General features: G+C 44.5%; 1 protein-coding gene across 3 annotated transcripts in view; it reads left to right on the top strand.

Annotated features, from left to right (window-relative positions):
- The window catches only part of ZMYM2 (zinc finger MYM-type containing 2), an 851,515-nt gene that overhangs the window by 781,375 nt on the left and 51,586 nt on the right, over nucleotides 1-18,554 (top strand). For all 3 annotated transcript variants that reach the window (XM_069202286.1, XM_069202285.1, XM_069202287.1), the window contains exon 21: nucleotides 7,477-7,728. In XM_069202286.1, the coding sequence (XP_069058387.1) occupies nucleotides 7,477-7,728 (252 nt within the window). The remainder of the gene's footprint in view (nucleotides 1-7,476; nucleotides 7,729-18,554) is intronic.

Genomic DNA, 18,554 nt, shown 5'->3' with positions numbered 1-18,554 from the left:
GAAAGACTTGGTTGAGATTCACCCACCTCTACCTACATCTCCACCACCACTCACTCCTTGATCACCACCTACTCCTTGTCCTCCTCTATGTCAAGGTAATCCCATTGGTAGCACCCCACAGGGCTCACCCCAGTCATTTCATGAGACACAGGAGTTGACAATGTGCCTTTTCCTATAGACAAGTCTTGGTCTCAATATGATGCTGAACCATAAGTAGACACTGACACGGTTGTCTACCGAGTTAGACCATCCCACCGAACGATACAACTTCTTTTCAAGAACTTATTGGGAGGGCAGCCACATACCATCAGGTACCCCTTCACAGAGAGCTGATTGAAGACGACTCTCTTTTCGAAACACTTAGTATATCTCACTAGGCCACACAATATCTACTCATGCTTAAAGGCATGTTGAGGCATGCAGAAGGTATTTTTCATGACCCTGCTAGATCACACTTTATCACTCTGCGGGTAGAGAAACAATATAAGGCTTCCACATCTGATTCAATTTTTATCAAAGGTCAGAAACCCGCAGACTCTTTAGCAGTCTCTAATGCCAGGAAAAGTGTAAATTCACAAGCTGCTCATGATGCTCCACCTCCTGACAAGGAGAACAAGCTCATTGATGCTTCTGGCAAGTGTGTTGCTGCTCAGGCAGCCAGTCACTGGCGTATAGCCGATACACAAGGACTACTTGTCAGATATGATCATGCCCAAGGGGACAAAAAAAGGAGCTTCTCTAGTACATCCCTGAGGAGCACAGGAAAAGAGGTCAGGAAATTGTTAGTGAAGGTCAATTAATATCCAACAGTTTTATTTGTTGTGCTTTAGCAGCAAGTACTAGTGTCCTTTTACACCGGCATGTGTGGCTACGCATTTCCGGTTTTAAGCAGGAGGTACAGCAGACAATCTTGAATGTACTGCTTGACAAAGAAGACCTTGGGAGCACTCCAACTCCCTGCCTTGCTTGGGGCTTTTCATAGGCCTCAATGGCTATTGGCCCTGAGGGTGGGTACACCCTTCATGTGCCTACTTCCTTTGGTGAGGTGGCACATTCCTTGGCCACCACCCTTCAAAGCAAGATGTAGGATTCTGCCAGGAGGAGTTCACCTCCTCTCTGGGCACCCTAGGGGTGGTCCTAGTTAGGGTGGGCACAGCTCCTGTTATTTACTAATTTTCCAGACGAACGTGCCCTAGGGCAGTGTAACAAGAGACAGTAGCCTTTGAGGCTCACTGCCAAGTGTTGGAGTTCCTGCAGGTGGGGAGGTGTGAAGCACCTCCACTCAAACCAAGCTTTGTTCCTAACCCCAGCGCGCACAAAGGCTATCACCCCATGGGGTCATAAAGTTGTCTGCTAATGGCAGGCTGGCACAGACGGGTTAGCCTTATACTAGTGGGTTGGGTGAAACACAGGGGGCATCTCTAAGATGCCCTTTGTGTACATTTTTCAATCAATCCAACACTGGCATTGGTGTGGGTTTATTGAGCTGAAAGGTTTGATACCAAACTTCCCAGTCTTCAGTGAAGCCATCATAGAGCTGTGGAGTTCGTAATGACAAACTTGAGGCCCACTACTCAATATGGCTACACTGTACTTACAATGCATAAGAATGGACTTCGACTGTAGGGGCATATTGTTCATGCAGCTATGCCCTCACCTGTGGTATAGTGCACCCTGCCTTAGGGCTGTAGACCTGCTAGAGGGGTGACTTACCTATGCCACAGGCAGTGGTTTGTGAGCATGGCACCCTGAGAGGGGTGCCATGTCGACTTTACCTTTTAATCCTCACCAGCACACACAAGCTGTAATGGCAGTGTGCATGTGTTTGGTGAGGGGTCCCTTAGGGTGGCATAATACATACTGCATCCCTTAGAGACCCACAGTGGCCACAGGGCCCTTGGTAGCACTGGTACCTTTTATAAGGGTCATACTGGTGTGCCATGGGTGTGCCAATTGTGGAGGCAATGGTACAGTTTAGGGAAAGAACACTGGTGCTGGGGCCTGGTTAGCAGGGTCCAAGCACATAACAAAAGTGGGCAAAAAGTGGGGGTGAGGGTAACCATGCCAAAATGGGTACTTTGCTACACTTAAGACCTATTCTTGATCTCAGGCCTTTAAATCATTACATCATATTAAAATATTTTCACATGGTCCTGCTTCAATATGAAATCCCTTTGCTGCAACAGGATACATTTTTATCAGCACTGTATTTAAGACGCCTACATTCACATTGCTATACACTCAGCACATCACAAATATCTCGGGTATGTGATAGCAGGACAACACTACCAATTCAAAGTGCTCCCATTTGGGGTCCCAACAGCACCATGGGTGGTCACAAAATACCTAGCAGTTGTAGTAATTTACCTGCACAGGCAAAACATTAATATCTTCCCATACCTAGATGACTGTCTCATCAAAGCCAGCACTCTCAATCAATGTTTGAATCCTACTCAGATGACAATAGACTTGCTTCGCCAATTAGGTTTTTAAACAATTTCCAAAATTCACACCTGAATCCTCTCGAGATATAGCTGTATCTGGGGGCCATTCTCAACACACAGTTAGGGATAGCCTACCCAGATGCAGCAAGGAGACAGAATTTTTAAACGTAGCTCTCTCACTTAAACACCATTTACCCAATCACTGTAAAATCAGTCATGAAACTTCTAGGAATGATGGCTTCTTGCATTGCAATCGTACACATTCCAGTCTTCACATGTGTCAGTTGCAGGAATGTCTATCACGTCAATGGTCTCAGGTGCAGGGTCATTTAGAGGATCTAGTGTTGGTAGACAGCTGCACCTATCACTCTCTTCTGCAGTGGTAGAACAAAACCAACCTTCTGAAGGGGCGGCTTTTCCTGGATCCTATTCCACAGATCATTCTGGCAAAGGATGCCTTGGCCAAGGGAGCTATAGATAAGGTGCCGGCATTCGAAGTAGGTCTTGGTTGCTATTCCCGCAACTTTCTAGTGCTGAAGAAAGACAGAGGACTTTCTCTTATCCTGGACCTGGTCCTCAATCTCTTCCTGCAAAACGAGATTTTCAAAATGCTCATACTCGAAAAAGTCCTGTCTGCCCTGGACCCAGGAGACTGGATGATGTAGCTGAACTTGCGGGGTGCTTATTTTCACATCCTTGGCCTACCTGACCACAGGCACTAGCTGTGGTTCACATAAACCAACCTTACTTTCAGTTTGCAGTGCTCCGCTTCGGCCTTACTAGCACCTCTCTGGTGTTCACTACAGTGTTGATGGTGGTTGAAGCTCACCTGCCAGAGGTCAGGAATTCCAGTCTTTCCCTACCTCAACAATTGGCTGAAGGCAGGCTCACCCCAGGCAGTCGTCTCCTGCCTCCAGACTATGGCAAACCTTCTGCACTTGCAGGGATTCACTATCATTTTTCAAAAGTCACACCTGACTCCCTCTCCGATGCTCCCTTTCATCTGAGCTGTTCTAGACAGTACAGTTTCGTACCTGTTCTCACGAGTGGTGGGCCCAGGATATCCATTCTCTGATAGCAGTGTTCTGTCCTCTATCCTGGGTTTCGGTGAGACTGACTCTTAAGCTGTAGAGCCTCATGGCATCCTGCGTCCTCCTTGTGACACATGTCCTCTGGCATATGAGGGCTCTTCAGTGAGACCTGAAGTTCCAGTGGGCACATCTTCAGGGGAAAATCTCTGACATGGTCCAGATCTCTGAGGAAACCCCAAAAGACCTGCAGTGGTGCCTAACGGAGTGCGATTGAATCAGTGGCAGACCACTCTCCCTTCCCCACCCAGAGCTGACTGTTGTGACAGTTGGCGCTCCAAGCAATCCAGCTTGCATTGAAGGCTTTTCTTCCTTCAGTCAGGAGAAGGCTGGTTCAGGTGTTCATGGATAACACCACTGCCATGTGGTGTTGCAACAATTAGGGGTGGGGTGGAGGCATGGACCATTTGTCAAGAGGCTGTGTGCCTCTGGACATGGCTGGAACACCAGGGCATATTCCTGATGGCTCAACCCCCTCTGGCTCTCTGAACACCAGGGCGGATGATCTCAGCTGTCAATGCCTAGTGGAGCACGAATATCATCTCCATCTGAAGGTGGTGCAGGGCTCTTCTAATAATGGAGAGAGCTTTGGTTGGATCTTTTGGCCTCTGTTGAGAACGCACAATGTCAACAGTTTTTCGGACTAGAGTTTTTAAGGCGGCTCTCACTCAGAGGTGCTTTTCATCTGAAGTGGAGCTCAGGCCTCCTGTATGCCTTTCCACCAATTCCATTCCTGCCCAGAATTCTCAAGATCATCATGAATGACTAGGCCCAAGTCATTGTGGTGGCTCCTGATTGGGCACAGAGAGTCTGGTATCTCGAGCTGCTAAGCATGAGCAGGAGTCCTCCAAACAGGCTGACTCTATAGGAAGATCTTCAGTCGCAGTAAAGGAGCAGGGTTCTGCACCCGAACCCGAACGTAATGCTCCACTTTTATGCATGGAGGTTGAGCAGTGATATTTGACAACTTTCAGCCTTCTGCCCAAAGGCTGCAATGTAATTTTGGCAGCCAGGCATCCCTCCACCAAGACAGTATACCCCTGCCCTTGGAGCAAGTTTGTGGCATGGTGTACAGATAAACAAGTTGACTCCCTATAGGCACCCTTTTCCCAGATTCTTTTGTTTATTCTTTCTCTAGCATAGCAGGGCTCTGCTTTGGGACCTTAAATGGCTATCTTTCTGCGGTCTTGGCATTTCTGCGGTTGCCAGCTCAGTCATTCTATTCAAGTCCCCTGTTGTACATAGGTTTTTGAAATGTCTCCAACACATGTTCCCACCTTAATCATGCCTCAGTGGGGCCTCAATAGTCCAGACTTTTCTGATGTGTGCTCCCTCCAAGCCATTACACAACTGCCTATCAGGCCCCTTTACTATAAAGACGGCCTTTCTAGTGGCAGTAACATCTGCCCAGAGAGTCAGTGAGTTACAGGCATTGTCATTTAAGCCTCTGTACCTTAATATCTTCCCAGACAAAAGTTGGTCCTTTGGACTAAAGAATTCCCCCACACTCCGCCTCATCCCTTGGAAAAAGAGGGGAGACTCCATCTTCTGGACCCAAAAAGTGCGTTGTCATTCTACCTTGACGGCACAAAGAAATTTCGGGTAGACGATCAACTCTTTGTGGGGTGCATCTGAGCCAAAAAAGGAGAGGCGGTGCAGAAATGGACCATCTCTCGATGGATAGTGCTCTGCATCAAAATCTGCTGCTTATTCGCGGAAAAAAGCAACCCTCCTGAAGGTTTGTGAGCTCATTCTGCCAGAGTTAAGGCTGCAACCACTGTGTTAGCTCGTGGAGTACCCATCCTGGATATCTGTCAGGCACCATCACAAACTTCCCTGCACACATTTATGAAGCACTACTGCCTTGACTTTGGGACATGAACACATGATTTTCACCCGTTCGGTCCTGCAGGACTTTCTAGTATAATATGTGTTGCAACCCCACTTCTGGGGTGGTATTGCTTGGGTATCTAATTTTAAGGTAAGGAAGTCTCTATCAGTTGAACAAGTTACTTACCTTTGGTATCGCCATATTTGGTAGAGACTATATAGCTGCATATTCCTTAATGTCCCACCCACGCTCTGTGAACGGATTTAGACTGAAGGTTGTTCCCCTTTCAAGTCCCCTAGTTTCACTTACCAGTAGTCCGTGTTCTTTGAGGCACCGCACTTCTGAAGTGGAAAGTTCAAAAGGAATCAGACGTCAGCACCCTAGGGTGATGCCTATATAGGCACCGTGAACGTCACTTCTGGTGTGGACAGTGCCAAAGACACCCCACGGAGCCAGACAACGCCACCTACTAGCTCACTGAAAGTTTCCAGATCCCGTCAGAAATTTGAGGATTATTCTAAGGTAAGGAATCTGCAGCTAGATTGTCTCTACCAGATAAGACATTTTCAAAGGTAAGTAACTTGTTCTCCAGATCCAGTCTGGGTTTTGGAGAAGAATCATGAGGTGAGCAATCTGTAGGTAAATGGAGACCATTTCCAAGTTAAGTACCATTCTCTTTCATTAAGCTTCATCTACTGAAAGCTGGACAATTTGATTTATTTGATGGTTCATGTAGAACAAAAAGACTCTCAGTTGCTCAAGAAAGCATTAGAAATTTCAAAGCAGCACTTAAATCCACCTTCGTACTGTCCTGCTGAGAGCTTTCTCCAAGTGTGTGCTGTATGGCATACAACCTGAGATAGAAAGGGTCTTGATATGGTTGCTAAAACAAACTATCAAGCAAGTCTTCATTCAAGTTTTTGAGATAGCAGTTGCAACCATCTAAGGTCTTGTAGATGAATTCTTAGTAGCAGTAAGACAGACCAAGCAGACGTTTTTTTCCTTTTGTTTCATTTATAGAAGCAGAATTCAGAAAAATACCATTTTGTGATTGTAAAGTCCACCTCCAACGGCTCATTCACTACAATTGGTTTGATGGCCTGTTGCATGATCACAGGTCCACCATACAAGTTCTCTAATGGAGTTCATACACATAAGTGGAGTTATTCATTGTCAGTGATGATTCTATTATCCCCCTTGGATTAAAAGTAGTATTTCCTTATGTGTTTTGTTTCTTTTGGATTTGTAGTTAATGGCAGAAAATAGTTTGCACATTATAGACAGTAAAAGATCACTGAAGTATTTTGTTGCAGTGTCTCAGGTTAACTAGAATCTCAAACAGATATTTGTAGTGTTGGGTCGGCTGCAAAACTGTAAAGCAGAGATGTGCCTAATGGATTCGATAATGTTACGCTACCATCTAGCAGGGAAGCAGTCAAGAGGGTAAACCAGGGGATCAATACATAGCGAATATATTTCTTTTTACATAATTCACTGCAAGACATTTGTAGAGCAGTCTCTTGGAGCAGTGTCTAAGATATTAGTGTGGAGAATCAGATTCCCGAATTGGGTAGAGAGTGCATAATAATTCATTTAAGAAGAAGAACACCATAGAAAATGCATCTGAGGTAGAAAGTAGAATTAAAAGAAGACTAGTTCATATGGTGAGCTTCCACACCTGTGCCGATCTCCATTTATGAGGTTGTACGTGGAGCTTTCCCAGTTGCTTGCCAACTGCGCAGTACGGTTGGCCAGTTATTCTCAATAATGTTAAAGATCCTCCAGGTGAGGATGCTGTTAGTTTGTTTGATTGCCGATCAGCATTTTGACAAGACCAATTCATCATTCACAGGTAAAACTAATGGTGTATGTTGCCTTAAATAGTGAAACAACTAACATTGGGGAGCTCTTTCATGTAAAGTAATTTAGGCATGAGGAAGTATATATTGTCATTGAATGTGTGTGTGTGTGTGTGTGTGTGTGTGTGTGTGTGTGTGTGTGTGTGTGTGTGTGTGTGTGTGTGTGTGTGTGTGTGTGTGTGTGTGTGTGTGCGTGCTTAACTTTTCTTTTTTCATCCACTGATAGTTTTATGTTATTTTCTTTCTTCCTCTAGGCTCTATATTTTCTCGCGTAGAAGAGGATTATCTTTGGAGGATAAAGCAGTTGGGATCCCATTCACCTGTAGCCCTTTTGTATACATTGTTCTATTTTAACACTAAGTACTTTGGCTTAAAGACTGTTGAGCAGCACTTGAGACTTGCCTTTGCAACCGTTTCTAGAAAGTGGAAAAAGAACCCCATAACAAAGGAAAACAAAGCTTGCTTGTGTTATCAAGTGTCATCTTTATGTGGAAGTGATAACGAAGGTATGTCACTGTTTTGGTGCAATGTTCAGAATTTGTTAAACGTATATGGAAGATTTTTATGAGATAGTGTTGTGAATGTTTTTCTATTTGGCCTTGCTCAATTTGGTCTTTCAGCCTAGTGTACTGCCAAACATTTTGTAAGGGTTTTTGTTTTGGCAACAAAAGAGATTTTTATATTTTATATATTTTTCCTTGCATTCTGTGTCTGTTATCCACATGTGAGCTAATTCCACAGAAAACTCACAGAAATAAAAGTACATCTTCTTGTATAACTTAAGACTCCAACGCCTACGGTGGTAGTAGTGCATTCTTTCACACCAACCCAATTGAAGCTCACTGGTTTAAGTAGTTGTCCAGCGTGCCACTAGCAGCCTCAAATAAACAGGTGTGCTGGCCCACTGTTTACTTTCTGCAGTCTCTGAGGCTACTGTGAGCTTTGATAACAAGAGTGCTACCACAGTGCACAGCAGGAGTAGCGTTTGCTGCAATATGGGTATTGCCTAATGATATCCCTAGTATTTACATGTCTGTCTTAGACAAAACTAACTTGTTCTGTATGAGGCAGACCATTCAGAAATCGTAACCAAACGTGCACAATCTAGTGATGTATTATTTGAAAGGGACAGGGTGTTCCTGAAGAGCTACCTTTCTCTTTTGGACAAGCTTAAATTAATACACCTCTAGCATACAGATCAATTAAAGTAACTCTTCATGAATGAAGCGAAAGAATCATCTTCCCAAGCCAGAATATCTTGTTCTGTGACACCAAAGAAAGTAGTTGGTGCCAATACCTGCTGGTAGACACTGTTAAGGCACCTTCTAATGTATCTGATATAACATTCAACAAAAGGGAACTTGTCCAATGCATACATCCTGTAAGAAATTGCAAAGTTATTGTGGAGGAGATAGATATACAAATAAATAAGCTACACTGTTCCAAAGGGATGCCCACAGGTCGAAATGGCACTATTGAAAGTGGAAGTCAGAGCCCTCACACACCTAATGGATGTCATGCTTCATCATAGGGCCTGCTCCTCGTCGGGCAGGCCCTGCAATGTCCAACATGCTCCTCGAGGGGGCTCTTTGCCAGAGATCTTTTTAAATGTGTGCCATGGTTAAATGTAGGAGTAGATTCAGACCTACGAGGAGAAGTGAAGGGCTGGAGAGAATGTGTTAAAATTGGCTCTAGCCCCTACCATCATTATGTTTATTCTATGTGTGGGGTCTAGTTCAAGGTCAAAAACAGGGGGAGTGATAGAGGAAATAATGTTCCTCCACTCTACTGAAAAAAAAATGGGGAAAAGAAAAATTGATCCTTCAACCCTAATTGCTGGTCGACATGTTTCACGCCTATATTGTCTCTGTGGATCAGTGGGCGTTTCTTCAGGGACCAAAAAACTCCTAAGATTCACTAAAGAGTGGTATAAGGTATGTGAAAAGGATACAATTTACATGAAGAGCTGCACAAAGACCTAAATAGGTATGGACCTGGAGAAAATTAAAGAAATATATAGTTACTTATGTCACAAATTCAACATACAAATAGTGTGGTGGCACTCAGTGATTGCATGCACCCATGCTGTGAGTCAAAATGTTGTCCTGACTCATCGTAAACCCACCAACTCCATGTGTAAATCACCATGAAAAGCTGAATGTAATAAGCTTGATATTTTACCCTCCTACATTACGGAATGGGCCCCTTGAGATAATGCGAGCCGAGAGCCTACCGTAGCACTGAAATATACAAATACTCAAAAGTGAAAAAATGAGTGTTATGCAGCAGAATTGCTATAAATGACAGGACATGTGGGAGATGTATAGTTTCCTCCCTATATATGCAGTATGTCAAAAAAGGTAAAGCTGCCGTACTGAAAAGAAGACCACACTGAGCATAATATAATTCTGGTCGGGGCATCTGACGGCATCCTAAAACATTCAGCAAGATGTACAGAAGCAAAAATACCAACATGTTCGTTTTGATGTGTTATGTTGTAGTTTTACAGCAAGTGACTGAACATATAGGAGATAAATAATCTCTTGTGTCCGATAGCGGTATGTCAAAAAATTGAAGTTGCTATTCTGGAAAAAAATAGACCCCACTAGGTGGGCGGGTGGGGCATAAAGGTTTATGGTCAATACTGTGACACAAGTAGAGTTTCAAATTCATAAAAGCCGCCATCTACAAAACAGACCCGTTGAGTAGACAGGTGGTGTAGTAATTATGACCCGCCATAAGTCAGGGGAGTCCAGAGAATAAAGCTCACTAATGGGGCATATTGGCCTAAGAGAGCGGGTTCCCGTGAGAAAACATGTTAAAAATACAGTTGGTGCTATAGAGATGGACCCACCATGAGTAAAAGGAGATTGGGAAATGAAGCTCACTACATAAGCATGTTCCCATGAACATCAAAACAGACGGAAATAGCATAGAAGAGCACATGAGATAACCATAGTTGATCATCAAAACACCACACTGAGATTTACTTGCCGACTGCAAACCCGGAACTAAAGTGATTGCTGACGTCGCCAAGTACGTTTATTGGTTACGGGTGGAGTGGCAAAGTTGATAGATATACACATGAGCTCACACAAAGTCATGTCATTGTGAGTTTGGCACAAGAAGCAAGGCCTTCTTTTGAGAAAATTATGTGCAATACGTTAACAGCAGTAAAAATTCAACATTACAATTAAGAAATAAATGAGATAATATTTTAAACAAATTTAATTAAAAGGGAAGCAATTTAACGAGTACAACAAATTGCAAGTTTGAGGAAAGTATTTTCCCCACGATGCAGCTAAATGTCCAACTGGTGCTGTGCATTTATTTTCACTGAAGTTACAGCTAGCTCTTTCTGTTGCATTGATGCTCCAGTTTCTTCTTTCCAGAAAAATACGTAGACGGCTGGGAGGCGTTTTCAAGAAAAAAGTATTTCACCGCCCTTTTTTTCTTTGTAGCTTTCATTTCAGTTGAGCCTGAAGCCATCATGCCAGCTCTTTCTGATGGGTGTCTGGCTAGTGAAGGAAAGATATCAAAGACTGATGACCACGATGTCCAGTTAGCCCACGTTTCATCAAGGAATGTGAACTTTTCAAGATGATGTCATGCAGGAGGTTAGGTGACAGGAAACCTTTTAAATTAGTCTAAAAAGAGTGAAATAGGTAGGATATCACCACCATTGGCCTCAACACTGGCAAGAGAGATCCATATCCATGTATTCTTCTTTCCATGGTTCTGTTTCTGCCACTTCAGATGGTGACTCAGCAGCATCTCAAAGCTCCCAGTCTTCCATCTCACAGGCGTTCCCATCCTTAGTACTCTGGTCGGTAAACATTTTAACTGTGGGGCTCCCCGTCATCCACAGTGTCTCCTTGGTCATCTTAACCACTTGGTAACGAATTAGATAGCACGTCATTACCTTTAGCTATCCCATTGATCGAAGATGAACAGTCCTTGTGGATCTAAGCTCCCAGCAAAAGACTAAGCCTTTTTCCAGGCACTTAATGCCAGTAGATCAGCCTTACATGCCTCCTCATCAGAAAGATGCTTCAGCTGATGAATGTGCAATTGTGAGCAGAGACATTTTGTCTTTAGGTTACTCTTAGGAAAGATCCTTGTGTCCCTGATTTGGACAGAGCGTTGCTTCACAAAAAGCCCAAAAGGTCTGAATTACGTATATCTAGGAGGAGCAGGCACTCTCTGCTTCATTTAGACTTTGATTTATCTGTAGTTTGGCATGAACTTTCCACGGTGTCACCTCACTCCATCCCTTCAAGGGTGGCAGATGATCTGATTCCCTTTCACAAGCTGTCAGTCAGCTGTGAAACATTTTACTATCCAGACAGTAACTGTGGAAGCGACTACCCTTTTTATTTTTTTAACCTTACAGACAAAGCTGCAAGCATGACTAGTGTTTTTCTTGGTTCAGAGCCTGTTGGAAGCAGTGATAGACACAGTTGCTAATCCTTTTTTGGCACATCTAGTGAAGAAGCATTCTGGGTTCCAGTCTGTAGTTCTTGAGAGAGGTGGTGCCTGCTGGTTTTCAACTGGTAGCTGCAGCGTTAAAGAAGCTAGCAGGTTCTACATCTTAAAACCCATTTGAAGGAACGTAGCAGAAGATTGGACTTGCTGTTTAAAATGATTTTCTGATAGAGACTTCTAACCGCAGATTCTTCACCTTAGAATATTCCCCAGATGTAAGACTAGGCTTGAAAAATATTGAGTAGTACCCCTGTGTGCAGTTAAATGGCATTGGCGGCTCCACATTGACGTTGTCCACTCTGGATCTTGACTTGCATAGTGCCTATATAGGCGCCACCCAACATGCGACATCAGTTCCTTTATTTCCTCTGCAACACCATGGGTCAGGAGCAGCTTTTTCAACTCTCTTGTCTATCTTTTTTGAGCAGTTGCTCCCACTGCGCTAGGGGCATCTCTCCCAGCAAACTTATAGGTTTTAGACAGTACACAGAGTGTCACAGTCAGATGTTCGTTTCTGATCCCCACTAAATCTGTCTTTGGTGTCTGCGGTCAGACCATGACTCCATGGCCAGCTTGTTGGTTGATGCATCCGACGGCAATCCGCGAGCGATCCGTAAAGCTTCTAGCTGCACAGCATAAGAAGGCCCTGCACTGCTCACAATTCCGATCTCTGGCCCAGTCTTGGAGCCAGTCCCATAGGCAGTCATCTTCGAAGTCTAAGTCATCGAAGTCCGGTAAATCTTGGAAGTACAAAGAGAAGTCATCAAATCGTTCTCTAGCTTCCACTAGTCGGCACATGCTTCTAAGTTCCACTCCCGTACACCACTTGCAGAGCCAGTGGGTGTGTCTTTTCTGTGCCTCCTCAGATTCCTCGGATTAACCCCTGCCCAGCTTAAGGGGTTTTATGAAGCTATGCACTCCATCTTTGGGCGACCAACCCCTTCGGTCTCCATTGGGCCGTTAGGTGCCTTAGCTGGGATGTCGTCGGAGGATCCACAGCCACCCACCAGAAACACCCCTCCCGACTCCACCTGAGCCCTCTGGATCTATCTCCAGATCCGGAATAACTCCAGGCTCGAACCCCATGCCGGTCCCAGTCCCCCTGACTCCGATATCACTGGTGCCAACTGTCCTACTCAAAGACGGCGCCACTCAATGTCGGAACTATTGGACCATGCCTGCCGTCTGGTTCGGACATGCTGCCTCTATCTTTTGATTGGCAGAGTAGACATTCTGACTTTGGAGGTGGTGATGATGACGATGACGACTTTGGATTTACAGACCCAGCTAATGAACTGGCCCAGTCCACAACTAGTACAAAGCCGTGGGAGATGCCAGTTGACTGAACACGTCTCCATATTTCACCATGGTTGTGAGAAGGGCTGTGTAGGTTTTTGACCTACAGCTTTCCTCCTTTGTGGTCAAGACTAACATCTTGAATAAGGTGTTTCGACTGAAGTTGAGTTCCTGCGGAGCCCCTCCTCCCTCACTGACATTCTCCTGGGGCCCTGAGCCAAACATTACAAAGGAGGGCCCATCCACAGGATGATTGTCACTACCCCACATGGGGTGGGGGGAGACTTCACTCTTTCAGTTCCTCTATCCTAAACTTTTACCCCCCTCACCGTCTTCTTATGAAAAGAAAATTAAAAGATTCTCACCAAGGCCCAGGTCCTGTCTGCTTTGATTCCCAGATACTGGATGGTAGGATGGTTCCTAGATGCATATTTCCATATTGCTTTCCTGCAGGCCCACAGACATTACCTGCAGTTCACGATGGGCCAAGAGCATTTTCAGTTTTCTGTGCTCCCTTTTGGCCTCAACGTTTCTCCTAAGGTGTTCATGAAAGTGGTGGCAGTGGTTCCACTAAATCTTTGGGGTTAGGAGTCCCATTCTTCCCCTATCTCAAGGACTTCTAAAGGCGGCTTGCTCGCCACAACCAGTTGTCACCCATCTCCAGAATAAATTGAAAGTCCTGCATTTACTGGGGTTCACTATCAACATGCTGAAGTCAGACCTGACTCCTCCTCAGATGCTGACCTTCATCAGAGCCATCCCTGACATGGTGCAGTACTGTGCTTACCCTCCGGAGTGGAGAATTTAGGACTTCTCCTGTATTGAATCTTTCATAGATTCACAAGCTTGAATCATTCCCCGTCATCAAGATGGGTGTCCCCGGCACCATAATAAGTGGAGTACAATATTATAACAGGCTTAAAAGGGATGTACAATTCAATTTTACAGCCTATCCATATTCTTTAAGAAAAGAACCAAAGTTATGCATTGACCAATCAGGCGATATCACCATCTAGAACCCTCACCACAGAGGCTCCAGTTCCTCAGATTTTCTACCGCACGTCAGGTGATAGGAGTCTCCCTGAGCTCTGCTCAGTTTTTCTCTTCAGAATACAACTTCTTCTGGATACTTGTCAGGTCAGCTTTAAGATTTAGTCTTATTACAACTTGGAACACTCTGGCCATGTCAGGATCTCCAAAAAAAGTATTTGAAAGCCATGTAACACCTGTGGCAAAAAGAGACTTTATTCAGAAGACCCTCACAGAGAGTGTATTTATTGTCCACATCCTTATCATAAAGTTGTGGACTGCAAAATCTGTAGAACTTTCTCACAAAAACACTTAAACAGAGAAGGAAGACTCCTCTTGTGGCTACAAAAAATGTAAATCTAAGGATACATTCTCTGATGAAGAGAGTGATGACTCTTTAAAAACTGAAAAATCCCACAAGAGAGGAAGATAGTTGGAAGTCAAGCCTTCGGAGCCCCACAAAAAATCCATTAAAAAATCATGGAAAAGAGATGGGGCCACATAGGAAATCCTCCTCAAAAGTATTTTCTAAGCCTTTAACACTGGCTACCAGAGAAAGTTCTGTCAAGAAAAATTCAAAATCACTTCCTTCTATATCAAAAATGGAGAAAAAAAATCAAACATTTAAAAAAATCTCCTCACCGTTGACGACGATCTCGTCGACAACATCTACCAACATGACTCCAACTTTCACAACGGCGACGTCGCCTGTGATAATGACCTTGTCTCCTTTATCGTCGAAAACTATTGTTTCCTGCAGGATCACAACAAAGCCTTTGTCGTCCAAGAAACTAAGAAGGTACCGTCGACGAGCTCACCAGCAAGAGCTATAGATATGGGGATATCCTTACCGTTGACGATTCCACCGTCGATAAAGTGTCTAAAAAAGACATCTTTGTCAGTGACACTACCATCGACGACATCATCGTTGACAAAACCACCATCGACTACACCATCGTCGATGAGACCACCATCAACGAGACCACCGTCGACATCATTGTTGGTCAAACCATGGTCGACAACACTATTGCCTACACCATCTCAACAACCCTTGATACCTGTTACTGGCCTGTCTCCTACAGACCAGCAGCTGCTTCCAGAGCACACCTCACCACGTAAATTCGCACCATTTCCACCTCATCATGTCTTAGACAACGAATCGGAGGAGGAGGAACTCTTTGGAGTAGCACATAGCCCCTCCGAGTTGCACGTTAAGGGCCAGGATGACGATCAAGATGACTACCAATATTACGATTCCAACGTTTACATACCAGACAACGTGCAGCACAGCTACCAGCCCAGTCCATCACATAATATTCAGGATCAGACAAGCCAAAGGCCGCAAGATTCGATTTTTAACTTGCAAGCAATGCTGGAGAACTACTATAAACGCTTTCCCAAGCTTGCTTAATCAGCACCTCCATCACAACCCCAAACACCGGCGAGGTCACCTCACCAAATTCCTCCTACTAATCCTATTTTGCTATCCTTTTCAGGGGTTTCGCTGTCTACATTAGCATTAGCGGTACCACCGTCAGATGACCAACAAACATCGCAAGATGAACAGGAGGAAGAAGGAGGATTAAGAGACCAGGCATCCACATCTTCAGAGTGGGACAATTATGTCATACAATCACCATTACAGCCACCTCCGGTGGGCTCCCCACCAGACAACTTTGGTGGTTTTTCATTGTATAATGGATCGTGCAGCAAAAAGGTTTCAATTACCTCTTACCTCTAAGCAGACAGACTGTTTCCTATATGATTTTAAGGAACCCAGAGAGAAATCCGTGAAAGCAATACCCATAATATATTTAATCTGGCAGGAGGGTATTCGTACTATGAAGAATCCACCTACCATTTCAGAAGTCATGCAAGACTAGTTAAAAAGTATAAATTACCAGACAATGCACCAGCTTGTTTGATCAGACGTCCGAGGCCAGACTCTGTTATAATCCAAGCTGTGCAGAGGCATTCCAAGAACCCATCAGCACCCATCACAACACCTCCTGATAGAGATGGGTGACGTCTTGATTCTATTGGGAAAAGATTCTCGAGTATGGCAGGGCTTTCAGTTCATGCAGCAAATTCCCTTGCGATTCTAGGGTGTTTTGACAGACCAATATGGTCGGATTTGTCACAATTTATAGATCGTCTTCCAGACGATTTGAGATACGAAGCAAAAAAAGATTCTCCTAGAAGGTCAGAAAGCTTCCGCAGAAATAATAGATTGTGCAGTTGACATCTCCACAACTGGGGTTTGACAGCTAGCAGGAGCAGCTGCGCTCAGAAGACAGGCCTGGCTAAAGGCCACGTCCTTTAGGCCTGAGGTGCACAGTAAGATTTTGGACATGCGTTATGATGGCAAATCGTTATTTGGGAAGCATATAGATGACACCTTACAGGTTATCAAGACTGATACCTACACAGCCAGATCTCTGGGTATGTTACAGAGGAAACAACCACCTTTTCGAGGAGCCAGAGGTAGAAGTATCTTCTCCTTTTGGGAGGGTTTCAGACTCATAGGCAACAATATTAACCCTACCAAGGACAGTTCCGTCCTCAATACTCTCAGCAGTATAGACAACCACCTGCTGAAGCCTACAAGCAACCAGCTAGGGGGAAACACCCCACCAGAAGTCAAGACTCTTTGAGGAAGCAATGACCTAACACCAGTGCAGGCTCCCCCACAGACCTAATTACCACATACATTAGGAGGTTGAATCTACCAATTTTTAGACCAATGGGCTACTATACCAACCGACAGATGGGTCCTAGATGTCATATCTCGAGGGCACACCCTCGAATTTATCAACAAGTCGCCAAATCGCCCGCCCAAGGGTCCACCCCCTCCACTTCTAAAACAGCTACTAAAACAAATCTCCCTCATGTTATGAAAAGGAGCAATAGAAAAAGTACTGTATACTCAGAAGGTACTGGGGTTTTACTCCTGTTTCCTTATAATAGAGAAGAAATCAGGAGATTGGTGTCCGATATTGGACCTGCGCAAACTAAAACAAATGTCTGAAAAAACAATCTTTTTGGATGCTTACTTTACAAGACATTTTGCACCTCCTAGACCAGGCAGACTGACCTCTGTCGACCTCAAAGATGCATATTTCCATATACCCATTCTTCCAAATCATCGACAATATTTAAATTTCCAGGTATCTGGCGCTCACTTTCAATTCAAAATGCTCCCCTTTGGTTTAAAATCAGCCCCTTGCATATTTACAAAGATGCTAGCCCCAGTGGCGGCACATTTCAGGTATTCCCATACATAGACAACTGGCTGATCAAAGCACCATCACCACAGTCAAACACAGAGCACACGAACATATGCCTCAAATTGTCCAACAAGTTGCGTCTCACTACAAACCTTCAGAAATCTTCCTTCATTCCAAAAGGGAGATAACTTTTCTGGGAGCAGTTATCAACACCAGCACAGACAAGGCAACACTCTTGTTAGACAGACAGATGAAGATGCAGCAATTCGCCCACAAACTAATCAAAAGACAGTCTGTTTCAGTTCGGACATACAAATAATTCCTGGGAATGCTCTCTTCTTCCATCCCCCTGATTCCGAACTGCAGACTGCAAGAGGAGTCAGATAAGTAGTGGAAACAATCTCAGAGCTCCTTCGACGACATCATACAAATAACAGATATGAAGTCCTCCATACATTGGTGGGCACAAAAGAAGAACTTGGCAGTAGGTCTAACCTATCTGTCCCCAATAACGGACTACGTAATAACAGATGCATCCCTACAGGGTTGGGGTGTGCACTACCTTTCCATCAGCGGAAAATGGGACAATCTCGACAAGAAAAATCACATCAATTACCTTGAGTTCAAATCTATAGCTCTAGCGCTACCTTCGTTCCTTCCCAGAATTGCAAACTCTTCCATGCTCATCAGAACAGACAGCACTACGTGCATGCACTACTTAAACAAGGGGGAACGAGATCACCAGCATTGTCGCATGAAGCGCAAGAGATTTGGCAGTGGGCAATTCTCAACAAGATATCTCTCAGAGCGGAACATCTACCAGAAGCATCAAATGTGATAGCAGACACCCTAAGCAGATTTTCCTCAACCTGCCCCAAATAAGAACTCAACCATCACTGCAGAACATAGTCAGTCAATGGGGCACAACAGAATTAGACCTCTTTGCCACCAGGAACAACCGCAAATGCCAGTACTAGCAAGTTGTCGTCACCAAAAAGATTTGTGGGAGATGCATTTTCGATCAGATGGTCGAAGACAATTGCCTGTGCTTTTTCCTCCAATTCCTCTACGGGAACCATGCAGGATCATTCTCATAGCCCCCATCTGGCCCAGACACTTCTGGTACACAGAGCTCCTCCTATCGGAACATCCACACATACAGCTGAGGCCCAGTCATACATTATTACCAATGCACCCTAATCCGATCCTGCATCCTAATCTAGAGCACCTACATTTGACATCTTGGCTCCTGAATACTATGAGTTTCGAAACCTAGACATCCCATCTGATTGTCG

This window comes from Pleurodeles waltl, chromosome 8 (assembly GCF_031143425.1).
Source record: "Pleurodeles waltl isolate 20211129_DDA chromosome 8, aPleWal1.hap1.20221129, whole genome shotgun sequence".
Taxonomy (NCBI): Eukaryota; Metazoa; Chordata; class Amphibia; order Caudata; family Salamandridae; genus Pleurodeles; species Pleurodeles waltl.
The sequence above is the reverse complement of the archived record's forward strand: the minus strand, read 5'-3'. Positions and strand labels throughout refer to the sequence as shown.